The sequence below is a fragment of the Hetaerina americana genome, unplaced genomic scaffold (assembly GCF_022747635.1).
Source record: "Hetaerina americana unplaced genomic scaffold, ioHetAmer1.1.p SCAF_5, whole genome shotgun sequence".
Classification (NCBI taxonomy): Eukaryota; Metazoa; Arthropoda; class Insecta; order Odonata; family Calopterygidae; genus Hetaerina; species Hetaerina americana.
The window spans coordinates 19,770,435-19,786,833 of NW_027287095.1; the positions used below are offsets into that span (position 1 = coordinate 19,770,435).

General features: G+C 36.0%; 1 protein-coding gene across 2 annotated transcripts; it reads right to left on the reverse strand.

The window, feature by feature from the left end:
- Positions 1-4,775: 4,775 nt before the first annotated feature.
- LOC139693877 (solute carrier family 66 member 2) lies at positions 4,776-15,116 on the reverse strand. 2 transcript variants are annotated; one of them, XR_011702076.1, is made up of 5 exons: positions 14,805-15,116; positions 9,540-9,676; positions 9,245-9,461; positions 6,168-6,458; positions 5,561-5,647 (listed from the first exon to the last, which is right to left on the reverse strand). XR_011702076.1 is itself a non-coding variant. In XM_071592193.1 (4 exons), exons 1-4 carry the CDS (start codon positions 15,014-15,016, stop codon positions 5,458-5,460), a joined length of 756 nt encoding a protein of 251 aa, XP_071448294.1. In that variant the 5' UTR covers positions 15,017-15,116; the 3' UTR covers positions 4,776-5,457. The 2 variants fall into 2 exon arrangements, 1 of the variants encoding a protein (XP_071448294.1); XM_071592193.1 differs by lacking the exon at positions 6,168-6,458 and having other exon boundaries at positions 4,776-5,647.
- Positions 15,117-16,399: the final 1,283 nt, after the last annotated feature.

Here is a 16,399-nt window from a genome sequence, read left to right on the forward strand (position 1 = left end):
CTAACTGATCCTTGTCCAATTCATTTGAACCTACTGTATATCTTGCTAAACTCCAGGCATAGGATGGCCGTCAACAAGTTCACTTCTCCTGGTGTGGCAATAGTTGTTAGCATGTCCTACAGTAGAACATTATTACAGTCCTCCCCTGAATTCTCCATACCTCTGAAAGAATATTCATCATATACTACATATATATCCAACTTTCAATATCTTTCTAGGGTTATAACAATACATAGGCTGGAGTGACATGACCACTTATAAAAAAGTTCCCAGTGCCATCTATGACCAGGAGTCCTTGTCCCTTGGAGGTTGGTAGTTTAAAAACTTACAGAAGAAAACTCTTGAATGGGGAATATTCACAGTACATAATTAGATTGTTTTGGAAGTTTGTAAACCATCAGCTTTGAATAAATGGCTAAATTTCATTGATGAAAGAGTGCTTAGCCAATAATTTCAACAGAGTTGCCCTCTTTTGTTGATAAAAAGGCCATTATTCCTGGTATTTTTAAAAGAATTTTGTTTTCTTGAAGTAAAAAAATAAATGAAAATGATGCTTTCTTTTGTTTAGGTTTTTTATGATGCTGTTTTGTTGCCAGGGTTTAATTTCATAATCCTGGACCACAGCTGCAAGAAAATGTACTTATTAGCAAGTATATTAGTACCAGAACTGAATTACAGAAAGAAACCTTTCCCATAAGAAGATAGTTGACGATTAATGGTATATATGGAGTACTGTGAAGAAAATATTAGTTAGATGGATTTGGAGTTAAGAAGAAAAGGTTTCAAAACCTGGTCTTTGTGGAAATTAAATGTATTCAAATTGTAGGCTTTTGAGATTGAGTATTGGAGAGAAGTGGAGAAAATGAACTGGGTAAAGAGGAAGGAATATGAAGGTGTATTTGCTATGGTTTGGGAAGAGAAAAGTGGTCAGGGGAATGTTGAATAAGGCAAAATAAGTAGATATTAGATACTGAGGGGTATTAGGACGATGTGATATTGAAGCGTAGAGGAAATTGGGTACATTGGGAGGAAGATAATCAACATGTTGGATGAAATAAAGAGTGGTAGAAAATATATGAGGAGCTAAAGAAGAAAATACTAGTTTTCAGGGACTGTCAGACTTGCATCTAATCGGACACTACCTGCAATAATAATAATATTAACAATTGAAGTAGTGAATCCATTAAAGATATTAAAAGTACTGGATTAGGCAGAATGAACTCCCTGATTTGACGGGTAAATTCTAAAAAAGTCAACCAAAATAATTTTTAAAAATTTTTATATCTGAAAACTACATCCAATGCTATTTTTTCATTAGGTTTTGAAAATTATTTCATCCAGATGATGACCTTGGTAAGCGATGCACATGTTGAGTCATTCAAAAAAGTTTTCGAAAACTCTTCTCAGCACATCTTGCATTATTCCAGCGATGACATCAGTAATTGCCTCCTTAACAGCTTCCAAGGTCCTAGGTCAAACTTTGCAAACCTCAGCTTTGAGATAGTCCCAACGAAACATCACAAGGGCTCAAATCTGGGGAGCGAGTGGGCTATGGAGCATTCCCTTGTAAGGAGATCAGGGGGCTGGGTAGTTGTTCTTGCAGTATTTTGCGTGAACGACAGGTGGTATAAGCCGTGGCACCACCCAGTTGAAACCAAAAGGCTTCTGTATCATATTCCTCACCTTACTCTTCCATTTTGGGGAGTAAAAAGCTTCTCACAATAGAGCGCAGAGTTCACAGTAACAGTTGAACCTCGAGAATCAAAAAAGTAAGGCCCAATACTGCCTATGAAGGACACAGAGTACCAAACTGTCACTTTGCGGCTATGAAGTGGTCTTGGGTGAAGTTTGCGAGGGTTGCTAGTCGCCCAGTAATGAAAATTTTGCTTATTTACGGAGCCGGAGAGGTGAAATGAACTCCATCGCTTGACCACATATTAACGTTAGCTTGCACAGAGGTAAAGATCCCATTGCAAGCATCTGTACGTTTCACCCAGTCTTCTGAACTCAATTCTTGAACAACCATCATCTTGTAGGGGTGTAAGTGAAGGTCAGAGTGTAAAATTTGCTTCACTGTTATGGGCAATATTCCAAGAGCATCAGCATGTTTCCGCTCAGAGCGCGATGGAGACTGTTCCGTGGTCGCTCTCACGGACACAATGTTTTCAGGAGTCCTCACACTTTAAGGTCACCCAGCTGGTTTTCTAGGAAGTGCAGATGCTGTTGCCCATACAATAGTAATCCATTTCCTAATGGTTTTAGAATCAGGAACCCTGTCATGACATGTCAAACCAAACACCTACGAAAAGCCCTCTGTGTTACCACCACACTATAATTGTTTTTAAAGAACGTTTCTATGACAAAGCCTCGATGCTTATCAGACCACTGCATGGTGACTACTGAAAATGGCACTGTTTATCCCAGCTAACGCCACTACTCCCACTCCGCTAATTTACCTGTGCACTCTTCAGTGATTTTTTGAAACTAGGCAGTCCATTCTGCTCCACCCTGTATTAGGGTTTAACTTTTATATACATGATCTGGAATGTAATAAATTGTGAAAATGATCTAGGTTCCAAAATTATGAACATTTGTTCTCACAAACTTAGATCATTTGTGCCATTAGGGAAATATGGGTGATTTGGTAAAGGTAGGATGTCCAGGGAATGGAGTACAGATGGAGAGAAACAAAGATGCATGGATATCATTTACAATAATGTGCAAATTGGAAGTGATTGACTGAACATTTACACATAGCAACCAACATTGCATAATTTAAAAGCATGATTGCATTAAGGAAATTATGAAATATATATCCAATATAAAAACATTAGGCCAGCAAGCTTAGAAATATTAAGAGAATATGACCTAGAAGAGGATAGCTTAGATCCAGGCTTACTTGATAGCAAAATAGAAAGGACATTAAGGGAATTGATATAAAATAGACCCATGGGGGTAGACAACATCACTACGGAACTACTAAAAGGTTTAGGAAAAGGTGGGAGGAAAAGTCTTTATGGACTAATTTGTAGCAATTCGTAATATATGAGGGAGGAATTTGGCTGGAGGACTTCCCACAAAAAGTTGCCACTTCCATTTCAGTGACAAGGATAAGTGAATGAGTGACACCATGTGCATCCTGGGTGCTTTCTGCTAGGAATGATGTTGAGGGTAGAAGAGCTGTAAGGTACTATCAATTGTAACTCTTTAACCCAGTTAATGAAGACACTGAAGAGATGCCATCAGATGTTGTGGATGTTTTGAGTAAAGATAAAAATACAAAAAGCCATGTTGCCTGTTATAATGACATCAGCAGTGATTGGGAGGATTCTATACATCAAAATGCAATAGGTACAATGTTTATACTGACCATTATAACAACATTACACACATTTTTTCATGTCTCATTTTTCAATGGCATTTTTTATAAGGAACCATAGCCAAAGACAACAATGATTCAGACTCTGTGGAATTAGACCTGGAACCAAGTCTGACTGCTCAAGAAGCTCTTGCATATACAGGTGTCATAATACAGTAACAAGTGCTAATTATTATGGAGAGAAAATGTACTAACTTTTCAAAGAGATTTAGATTTTTCTGAAAAGAAAATAACTACAGAAAGTGCAGACCTTTTTATACATTTTTTTTACTGCAAAGTAAGCCTGACTAAAAATTAAAGGACAAAGAAAGATGCACAATTTTTTTGAGATAATTTTAAATTTTAATTGATGTGTAAAACCAGTGTCCGTTTTTTGAGTAAAAACTGATGAACATCTTAGATTTTGTAAATAGTTAAGACTTTCAACTGCTTTCGGACTTTTTTTCCATTCTTCCCAAAGAGTGACCTTCCACTCAGGTTGTACTAACTTTAACACTGTAAACAAATATCAGTTCAAGAAAATGGTATAACAAAATATCACATTTTTGTGCATATTATATTTTCATGTACATCTTGTACCTAGATATCTGTATCTATATCTTGTACCTAGATATTTGTATAGCATTTTACATTTTGTACCCCATGGGTTATACTAACGTAGTGTGAGCATGCTAAATTTCATAGTAAATAATTCTGCATGGAACATTTTCTAATCATGAATAATAATTATTAACTTGATTCATCACACTTCATGCAAATCATCAGCTCAGTATTTTTCCTCATTTTCAAAGTATTTATGCGCTCATCTAGAAGCAATCTACCCAGGCATTGGTTCCCCTATCAAATAATCCCATCCCTCTTGAAGGCCATTTTTCAGCAGAATTGCAGGTGGCCTCTTAATACAGTTTTTACAGCTCAATTAAAATTAAATGAGTTTACATTCATGCAATGAATGCAGATATACAGATGACACCAGGGTTTTCTTGTTACTCCTGTCATTTTCCACCAGGTTACATGATGGCTTCGCTGCTGTCGAAGTCAGGTCAAAATTCAGGTCCAAACGCGGTTTGGATAATGGTGACAAATAGGCATTTTTATTTGCTATCTTATAAAACGGTGTGCTCATCATGCTGAACTCTTCCTGTTATACCACCCTTACTTATATTTCTTTCCTATTCTCCTTGCTTTTAGTTTTTACTGAAATGAGAGAGTTACTCATTGTGAAAGCCTCTTGGCCTAATGCAATTCTTCTTCTTTGTTAGTCCCTAATACTTTGACCATTTTGGTCCAAAACACTTTTCCACTTTTCATGTTCAGGCTGCATTTCTGGACAGAATCATTGAGGTCAAAAACCACTTTGATATTACCTTAACTATTTAAGTTTCAAAAAAATATCTGCAGTTGTCATCATTTAATAGCTTATCTACTTACAAAAATCAATCTCAAGTTACATAGGCAAGGTAGGGCTGCAGTGATATGTTGACTCAGAGTGTAATAAAAATGTATAAGTTTTCTTCTATAAAAGTAGCAGCCATATTAACCAGCATTAATATTTACAAAAACAATTTTATGTTACAAAAACAGACATTCATAGTTAGTATCATAAGATCTGCTCATTGTGAATAACAATGATAAAAATGTTTTACACTTAGCATATAAGTCACTTTTTTACAGAATCATAGTTTTCTTCATAATGCTTTTCTATGAGAAAGTGGTTTTTCAAAACATAATCTGAATGTTTCGGGAGGTTTCACTATATAAATATTACTCTGAATTATAAAACAACACAAAGGCACAATCCTCTCAGTTCACCCGAACAATAAATATAACTTTTAGCATTTAGTGAAAATCACAATAAAATAGGTAATTGTAACATTAACTATTGGCTCCATACCTCTGTTAATGCTGTGCACCAATACAACCATTATTTTGCCAATATTTTCACAGAAAATAGAGGCTAACAAGAAATGCAGGCCCAGATATATCACTGGAAATACCATTTTTTAGTCCTGACACCACATGCAAGGAAATTTAAGTGGAATGTTCGAAGGCACTTGCAAAGGTTTCTTCGGCCACTGTCAGAGAGATGCTTGAACTTTCCTCCCTCGACGATGTGGAGTTCCATATGTCACCACTTGGATAAGAATGCAAAAGTCAACCCAAACTTGAAGAGCACCACAGACAGCAAACTGTCTCGGAGAATTTCTCTCCAAAAAGTAGAACGTCTTGAAAATATCACCCATTGTCCACATGAGCACCATCTTCACACTGAGAGAGGCAGACAACGTGTTACAACAACAATCATCAAATTACACAAGTGGGAGGAGATGAGCCTTCCTGGCATTGAAAGCAAGGGCCATCTCGCAATAAAGTACACTCAAGGCCAGGGGTATTCAAATTTCAATAAAAACTTTGGCAAATATATTCTTTACCTTAAGCTGTAGGAATATCCACTGGTGAAATAATAACTTAGATTTGTTTCTTTCAATCGCTCCAGAGTGTGTATGAGACATGTTTTGCTCATTCACAAGGGCCTTAGTGATCGCATGGCAGATTACGTAGTATTTAGTATACGTACACAAATATGTACAGTACTCAGGGGTAAATACCTCAATATAAACTATATATTCATCCTAAAGCTAACTTATATAATTAATCTCAAATACCATTATCACAGCATTAGATATCCAAGAATTGGTTCTCAGTAGTTGCCCTTTATCTACAACCTATTCCAATCCGGCATTCTTGTCATTCCCTCACGACTCCTTGTATCAAGATTTTCCATTACCTGCCACTCATAGTCCATCCGTGGCCTTCATCTACAGTTCTCCCCCTTTGTGCTTCCTTCAAATATGATCTTCAGTAAACTATGTGGCCCAGGTTGTATTAAATTAAGTTCCCCCCTTCTTCTTCCATATGTCCTCAATAAGCTCCTCTCTTCACCCAATCCTCGAAGTATGTACTTCTTTGTTTATCCCACTGTGAATGCATTTAATTTCCATCATTGTTGGGCAGCACCACATTCTCATCACTCTCCAACCTTCTCCTCTCTGCTTCTTCTACCATCCATTCCTCACATCTGTAGAAAAGTTGACTCCATATATTAGTTTTCATGAATCACTTCTTTCCATATACTATATGCTATTAATATTGTCATTATTACTTATTTCTTTTAATAAAGGGCCTTTTTACCATCAAAACAGCAAAACTCTTCCAATTGTTCAAATGCAACTTTCCCTGGTTTTACTTGGCAAATATCTTCCCTACTTCAGCGGCTAATCTCCAAAATAAATATATATTGAAATTCAAAATCCCTCCCTCAAAAGTAGAATTATAATTCATACCAAGGACATCACATCACTCTCCAAAATATATATTTCTACAGATATTATTTTTACGTTGCAAGCTGAATAAATCAATTTTCACGCAGCATCACCATTGTCCTTATGCTGAGAGGTTTGGCATACTCTCTCTCTCTCATATGTTGACTAAAAGAATACTTTCTAATATATCCCCATACGTAATTAGTTTTTAAAAACTGACCTTTTAGAACTCTTAAAACGCAGTCTAATAAACCATGGACTCCATGATATGTTTCGTATATATGTGACCAATTCTATATCCAGCAGAATTGTACAGGGAGAAATGTGAGGGAATGTGAATGTTGAACAAGAAACATGAAATAATTATTATTTTGTATTATTTATTTTACTGTCAACAAATTTAATTGTATACTTTTTATTACTCCACTGTATTTTACTTGTTAGCTTCATTCTGGAAATAATTGAGACAAAATTATTTCTTAAAGTTAATGAGTTCTCATTTACACCATGGTTCTCTTCCTTTAGCTGTTAGAATTCTATGAAACCATTCCTTAAAGGTGCCATTAGCTTAAAAAATTACATTTGGGTGCAAGTAAGAAGGTGTAACAGGGTACAGCATACTGCTGTCAGGCTGTGTTCATACAGTGGGTTATGCAGAATCAGTTCTGTTCCCCTCCCTTTTCCTCGTATGACTACCCAAACTATGCCACTGCTCCCTTAACACTTCCTCCCTCCTCAACAGGTTGACTCTGCTCCCAACCCCCATACCTAGGCTGCACTTCTTGACCCTTTCGTCTAAACCTTGCTTTTTAATTCAGCATCTTGAAGCAGCCTCCACCACTTAATCCTATGGGCTTGCCCCCCCCCTGCCTCTCTTTATTAAACAATTCATAAAAAGCAGTCCGTGTTGAACAGCTGCATTCTCTCCACAGATCACTTTACACTTCCTGTTTCCTTTCAAGTGCTTTCCGCACAGCAGAAAATGAATCAGACTTTCTCCACCCTCATTGCTATCTGCTGCATATTTTCTATTTTTACACAAGAAGGTATCGCATTGATTATTGTCATGCCAAAGTCAGAACAGAGCCCAACACTTTTTCTCCATCTTCATTTTTATCTCCTAAAATGGAACTAATACAAAACATTCCAACTCTATATCTACCCCTCCTTCCTGCAGGCCCATTTAAATCTCTTTCAATGTAAGCACACTCTCTCACCTTGAGGCACTATTTTATTGCCCCAGAATCTCCTTTCCCTCACAATCAGTATGGAAAGGATAGATATAGGTGTTTAATTTCATCTCACGCACTCCTAATTTAACTCTCCGGTGTTTCCTCCTCACCTTCAAGAGAATTGGCCTTTCTCATTAATACACATTAGACAGGATAATTTTAGAGCACATTTTGGAGCCAAAAAAATGCATCTCATCAGCTAGAAATTATGGTAATCTCTTCCTAAACAAGGACAAAACCAAAAACCTACCATTAACCATATCCAAAAAAGTCACTGAAAATAAATTGGCCCTCCTAGTCACTAATATTCCTTCAGATCACATCTCAAATCGAATTTGTACACTTGAATTGAATTCAAATTGAATCAAACATATAAAGACATTCTGTAGAATCTTAAATAAATATCCAAGTATTAAAAATGCATTATATGCACAATTTTTACTTTCTTATTCATTTAAGCAGCATCTTCAGCCTTCTCAACCAATGCTCAGAAAAGGTAGAGAATATGGTTTCATACTGAAACAAATTAAGTAATAAAATGACAGACCACTAGAAAATACTTTTAAACCACAAAGAGAATTTTAAGAAATGAATTCAAATATTTTCATGGAGTAAACATTGTAGATTAAATAGGTAATCACTTGTTAATCCAGTACATAAGGTTTTAAAAACATTTGAAAAACCTTTGCATTTAGATTAACTATCCTTTTTCAATGTTATAACAACAAATCATAAAGATTTGGAGTTCAATGTTTCTGAATTATGTCTAGAAACATTAAAAAGTGTCAATCAGTATTAATCCACGGACTCAAATAATTATGATGAACAGTTAGAAGATTGAGCAGCCAGTAAAGCAAGAACTGATTTTGCCAATAATGGGAATCTTTTGTTGTTTTCTAAACAGCTAAGCAATGGATCACCATCACAATCATGTGATGGCTGTTTAGGACACCCATGGACTTCATTTTGAATTTTTTCCATGACTGAAGGAATTCAGCAGCAACTGGAAATCCCTTGTTATGCCACACTACCAGGTCTTCATAATATGCCATATTGAAACCAGAAAAATAGGAAAGGTTAGTAGTGAAATAGAGAAAATATAGCACATTTGAGTGCCCATAGTAACTGATTTGGATGCCTTAAAACCTTGCTGCTTTGAAGTATCAGTACATTAAAAAATGAAGCTTGATGCAAAAATGTTGGGAATTGGAATGAGATATAAAAAATAAGGTGTCCAGAATATATTTTTTAAGTGAATTTCAACTCCAAGATAATTTGAACTCATTCCACCCATAAAATGATTAACTTACCTCATTCCTTTGGTTGACTTAGAAATGAAATTTCTATAAAGTTGAGGCACACCCAGCATTGCTTCAGTTAGGACAGCCAGGAATCCCAATCCTTCTACATATATTGAGATGTCTAGCATGAAGTATGTTAACATGCCAACAATGATGGCAAGTACCAATACGCAATCCACATATGACTGGAAGTCACTCCAGGCCCAAAAGTATTTCCAGTCAAAATCTTTAGCAAAGAAAAAATATAACAATTAAGGATTACGGAGAGTTGACAGGCATCTAAAAATAATGGCATTAGACCCACCAGTAAATACCCTTTCCTTTCCTTTTATCACCATACTTTTTTCTTGGACCTTCACACAGAGGTGGACCATGACAAACATGGCAAAATTCATGATAATACTTTGTAGAAGAAGAGGAAACTCATAAGACTTGGCAAACCTAAAACAAGGAAAAGAGGCAATGATTACCAGACCACTTCCTGCAGGAAAGAGATCTCCTTAAGACATAAAAATTTAAAATTTGTCTCTTTCACAAAAGAACGACAGTAGAACAAAATTTCCCCAGCTAGATACTCAATATCGACAAAATACCACTCAACCAGCCAAAGTAGACAAGGAATTGCCTCATTCAAAGAAACAAAATTCATATTTACATAATTTTCAAATGGAAGGTTCAGAATGCCGAAAGAATATTTATTTTGACACAGGGCTTAGCAAGTTTCAATCAAACCAGGAGGGAAGGTACTTTGGGTCAAGGGCAGTCTGGCATGTAATCACCCCCTGCCATACACTCAAGGAGAGGCTTGCAGGGTAATATTAAATAAAATAAAAAAACCAAGTTCCAGCCTGTAAGGGTACAACATAATAAAACATTGAATAAAAAGCAAATCATACTTTGGGAATTGGGTTAAGGGTGAAAATTCACAAACCCCGGTGTTTCCCCTAAATGCTCAGCTGACCAATCATCCTCAGGCCCTTACCCATTTCCCCACAGCAGAAGACCCCCGGTACGACCTCAAATGGTTTGGTAGGCGAGAGATACAGCTGAATTTAGCCTTTTAGTTATTGTATCAATTCAAAGGATGAAAATTCATTGAAAGTACTTTTAAAATTTAGAGGTTTCTTATTTACTTGTGCAGTTTTCTCCTGATATTAGTGTATCATAAAATGAAAGCAAAAATAGGGTCGTGTGTGATGATTCTTCCAAGGTTGTACTAGTTGCTAGAAGATATATAGAGTATATGAGACAATAAGAGTACAATTAATGAACAAACAATTGTTGATCACATCTATCAAATTTGCATTAAGTGGCACACTAAAGCAAATCATTTAGATAGGAACCTTATGATACACAGTTTTCCAATGATTAACGAACAGTATGAAGGTGAGGAACTGACATTTTAATTCATGTATTCTCGCAAGTCATGTACCATTGAGTCTTTTGTCACAAAGAGATGAAATTTCATTGTGGAGGCAAGAGGGCAACATCCATTCCCACTAAAGACAACTACAAACTGCACCACTCCATTTTGCTTTAACTGAAAAATTCCGGAGTAGTATGCATAATCAATGTCTCCTTATCAGTTAGTTATGGATACAATAAAGACATGCCAATTAGTCTTGGTCCTAAGTTCATAGCTGTGACAGATGTAGACTGGCTTAGCAAATGCAGAGCTTAGTAACCTTTCCAGCTCTTTCATAACCCGAGCTTCTGTTTAGGACTTAGGAATTCGGAAGATCCAAAATACCATACATCTATGGTTGGTACCCTACAAAACAAGTTGATGTAATTGGTCTCCATGCAGACCACCGAGTTGGACAATGCCTCCTTGGATTGATAGTATGCTACTTCTATTTTGGAAGAACTCCAACCCATTATTTACAGAAGCTTTTATAAAGTGTAGTAAATGAAGTTTATGGTAAGGGCCTTGAGTAAATTTACAAAGAACATATTAGAGAAAAATTTGCTATTGAATGCAGTCTTACTTAGCTCCAAAACTAGGTCACGGAGACAAGAGGATAAAAATAGACTGGTGGTTGCGGAGATGTGAAGGTGATGAGAAGAATGAAGAAAATAAACCAGACAGAAAGATAAGTGCACAATAAGTGTTACACGTGACAGAAAAATAGGGAAGGTTGCTGATAGAAATTAAAAAAGGTAAGAATAGTGGATGAAGGGTATAAGGAGAGGCGATGGAATATAGAGAATTTGGAAAAAGGAGGCAATTTTGGATGTGTTAGGTGGAGGGGTGAAAATTACACCAGTTGGTATAATGAAGAACTGCTAAAAATTGCATGGAGTTACATTGTTGTCACGTTGGGTGAGGCACTACTTATTTTTGTGATTGATAGGGCTTAGAAAAGTAATAATAGTCACTTTCTGTGCCAACCAAAAACCTATTTTGAACATTTAAATGTAGTTAAATAAAAATTGTTTTTGATTGAAGCAAATGAATTATAGCAGTATGCGGTCCATCCAATTCGTGGTGTTTTCTGTGATGGCAGACATTATCATCCCAGAAAGGTGGGCTCACATGAAAGAAATCATGGTAGACATGGAGCTTCAGAAATGAGATTTTGTATAATACAAATGCTGGTTACTCTTCATACAATAACTACATTGAACTTAACTACTTAAATTAACTGATCAATGACTAGATTGAAAGTCTTGATCAAGCTGAATATTGTGCATCTATATGGCAAAAGCATTCAAAGGCACAGGTGATAATGAACACCCACCTAACCCCTCTTCCTCACACTGCCCGCCCTGACACTCAATCCATCACTTGTGGTTACGTGTATAAGTGAAGGCAATGACTAAAGAGGCAAGGAAAGAACTGATGATAGGAATGACAGTCCATGGGAAATCCATAAAATCAGTTAAGCATGCTGATGATCAAGCTTTAGTTTGTCAGTTAGCTAAGGGGTTGCCAGCATTGCTGAGTACACTGAAAAGTCAGTGTGATAAGTATGGGATGAGGGTAAATATAAACATAACTAAGGTTTTGCAGTTTTTGAGAAAGAGAAAAATTAAGTTAAATTTGATATAGAAGCTTATAAACTACATGCATGCAGGACAATTTACATGTTCCGGAAATGTATTCTCTCCAAAATGGTCAAAGTAGTAGGGATTTTAAAAGAAGAATTGCATTAGACAAAGCTTTCAACAGGAAGGAATTGATGACAGGGACCTTGAGTAATGATGTGAAGAAATGGCCCATCAAAACTTTGATATGGAGTGCAGTTTGGTATGGCATGTAAACATAAGCAGGAAGATTGGCCACAGATTGGAGGTTTTTGAAATACAGATGTGGAGAAGGTGAAATGAGCCATAAGGAAAACAAATGCAGAAGGGCTAGGCTTCATTGGGGAGGAGAAGGGATTTTTGAGAGAAATCATAAAGAGGCACGAAAGATGGATACAGAGCATTTTGAGCAGAGAGGGATGTTGAAGACCCTGGTGGGACAATGTTAGGCAAGCAGCTCAGGGATTGAAACATAATAGTCATGTTGGATGGAACAAAGGGAGGTATGAAGTACATGGATTTGAAGAAGGGCTTATTGTTGTGCCCGACGTCACGTTGTGTTTTGCTAGGAGAGGCAAAGAAATGTGGGTTTGTACAATGGTATAGCCTGTGCCAATCCCAAACCTTCCTTAAGAGGTTGAAGTCCAATTATTATATGGTAAAAGATATCTATTGATTTCAATAGTTATCAGTCAGCTAGATAAAAATATTAATAATTGATGGTTGTAGACAACAGTGTAGATAACTGCTGCCAGGGAATTCCATGGACACTGATATTTTCTGTCTTAATATGTATGAAGAATGATGATAAGGAGGCTACAACTATGCTTACATCAAAACCATTCCTTTTTGCTAGCAACGGTCTTTTGAACTTCCTAGATTCATTGCTGCATGCTAGCAAAAGAGTACATAATAAGAGCCTTTATATGTGATAGGTAACTCATTAATGAATTTTTGAAAAGCTAAAGACATCCATCTGGACATCTCTCTACCCCATAGTTTTTTCAATTGGTATGTATTATGAATTTTATTTAAATTTAAAGTTTGTGTTCTTCGACTTTATATTAGAGCATATATAATATATAAATCCATATCAAACATCCTTAATTAATTATATCCTCAATTATAAAAGATCTGAATTCATAAATTCTTGAAAAATAAAACAACTGTGATCGCCAACTTCCCAAGTAGCAATTATGGGGAACATAGAAAAATAACTGCCCCCTTAATGCCATGAACATTTGACAGAGGTGTGAGCCAAAGTTCCTCTCACTTTCTGCTTCAAATGCCTATAACATTTGCACACTAATGTCTTCAGAATTAAGGCTGGATAACTTAATGCTCCAATGTGCACATCCAAGAAGTAAAAGATTTTCAGCCCAATTAATATTTCAAGTGGCCTTTATCAAGGCAATTCATCATTAAATATTAATACATTTCTATTGGCTGCCTGAAATGATGTGCATATATTAGTGGCTCAATTCCCAAGTACATTTTCCACAACAAGTCGGCATTGGACTTGATTCTCAAATTCAGGCCGATACCTTATCTCTGTAAGATCCATATGCACAAGAAACTATGATAAATACATATTTTGTTTTGTAAACTTCAGAAGGTGAGAACTCTAACATGCCGTACTAGCAAGATAAAATAACACATTTCAGCACACCTTAGCAACGCTTTTAAGGAAGATTTCCCAATTTCGTTGGTAGCTTCTTTGCTGCTTGAAAAAGAGCAATATTTCGCCAATTAACATTTGGTACTTGGGGAAACAATCCAGATGTATAAGTGGGTAAAGTTATAACGCCTAGCAGTTGAAGAGTGATATGAATTTGCTTCTTCGCATTGTTACCTACCCTGGTTATGGTTTAAACAAATATATAATGGGTTACGGTCGAAGTTGAGAGAAATGTACGTAATATGGGAAATATGAAAAAAATCCTACACTCAAATGAAAAATTTCAGGGTTAACCCTAGTCCTACCGGATATGATAATTTTTCAAGTTTATTGACGATCTTAGTGAATCTTATATATAAAACACCTGGCAACCTTTCTCCCTCTCATATGCAATGGTCATCAATCCTTGGATTGGCTGGATCCATTAACGATACTGCTGGAAGTTTTGACAGCTTTCCACCCAAGATAGAGTACTGAAAGGCGTACGCTGGCAAAGATAGACTATTCTGATAAGCATGCCATACTCTACCACGTACGTTCGAGAAGGTATAAATGCCAGACGTACAAATTTGAGATGGCATGAGCTGTGCCAACTCACTTTCCATTTCAATGAGGAAACCTTATCGCGGGCCATGGAATACTCTGCCTTGAACGAGGATGTCAATAAAAAACAAAAAGCTCCAACATAGAAGAAACATTAAGTACACAGAGTACTGAAAAATGGTAGTGAATAAGATAAACAGAAAAGATAAAATTTGTGATGTCGGGAAGCTCGAGGTGAAAAGCAAACCATTACGCTATACGTGCAGAGGGCAGTGATTAAAAACGATCGCATCTAAAACTAACCAAATCCTATACACTTACCAAAATATAATTCTTAAAGTATTAGCAACTATGAGAGCCAGGCACACGTAAAGGGAAAATCCTTCAGTACTTTGAGTCTTTTTAATTTTCTGAAATTGCGGAATATAAGGAAAAACCCCTCCGAAAACAATAGCAATCATACAGCCCCACAGAAATAAATTTGAGAAATTTATCTCCAAGCTACTACGGGCCTCTTCTTCTTCGGTATCCATACTGTGGCTCGTACTACTATGACAATATACACAACAAAGTCTTCATGAGCGAAATGATATGGTACCCTACTTCCAACTCAGCCACCATCTGTAAACCAAGATAAATAAACAGCGTGAAATCGTTACAAAGTTATTTTTTGATTCTGCAGGTTGCAGATATAAAGAACATTGTGACCACCCTAATAATAAAACTCAACGATAAGCAAGAGCCAAAAAGGGGTAAAACTCTCAAAAATATGTACTTAAAAGGAAAAAGAGCCAAATATTGCATTGAGAAAGATAATTAATGGTCACTTTAAGTCGTATCATCATCATTTCTAGGCAGACGCGTGCATTCAGCGAAAATACTGTAATACAATATTGGGTTAAATATTGTTTAAATTACTAATTATTTTTGATTTATTTCATTATTGATGAAATAAATTATTACATTGCTAATATTTTAAATAAGACATTCAAAATTAACGAATAAATCTTGAAGACTATTTTATTGAATTTAATTCATATTTTTTCATTCTTGTGAAATTTTTGGTTGCTGAGCTCAGATTGGAAACTTAAAATCTTTCAGGACTAAACATGTAGAATTAATGTTTAAGACTGTTCTTTCGGGATTATCGGCAGTTCCATACAGAAGATCATCTATTGATTTCAATGATAACTCTTCAGTAGGGTTTTACATTCAATAGTTGCTGATTGGGTCAGCCACAACTTCCCTACTGTTATTCTTTGTCTCTAATATATATGTGTAAGGGAATTCGAACTCTAATGAGGAGACCAACGGTATGCCTTTTCCCGCAAAGCACTAAGTATTCAATGGATGTATAAACAGTGGTCTTTCACAATGCACACCACATAGGAGTAATAACAGTGAGACAAGCATCAACATCAAGTAATTAACTTGAGAACAACCTGAAAACCAACACTTACAGTAAATCCCCGTTCCATTTCAAATACTTCCTTCCTCATTTCTTTCCATCCAACATGCCAGAAATAGGATTATTTCTGCTTCTTCCTCTTTAGCCTAAAATTCTTCCCTCTGCATATAAATTACAGATATATTTTTGGCAAAAATTCACTTAACGAGGATAAATGGTAACTTAAGTTTAGCTAAACTGAGATATTTTTGCTGATACAAAGTCCTTTGACATTTTAATTGTACAAGAATATGTATGGAGTACTCAAAGAATTTTTTTCCTTTACTTTTATAATTTTTCAAATTCAAATTATTTGACTGTGATTTTTGTCTCACTGCTGTTTTCCCCATGCGATTTAATTGTGGATGACCGTTGTATATACATCCCTTGGTTATTTGGAACTTTGTGAGGAAATGCACAGTGGTGGTAACATTACCTATGCATAAATTCTTCAATAAATACATGGGCA

What these genes read in the sequence shown, in the direction of transcription:
- LOC139693877 (XM_071592193.1), bottom strand. Translation starts at nt 15,016, where the DNA reads ATGGATACCGAAGAAGAAGAGGCCCGTAGTAGCTTGGAGATAAATTTC. An exon ending in AAAGGAAAGGGTATTTACTG is followed by an intron (nt 9,462 to 9,539) that starts GTGGGTCTAATG and finishes TCTTTGCTAAAG; the next exon opens with ATTTTGACTGGAAATACTTT. An exon ending in AAGTCAACCAAAGGAATGAG is followed by an intron (nt 5,648 to 9,244) that starts GTAAGTTAATCA and finishes TGCCTCTCTCAG; the next exon opens with TGTGAAGATGGTGCTCATGT.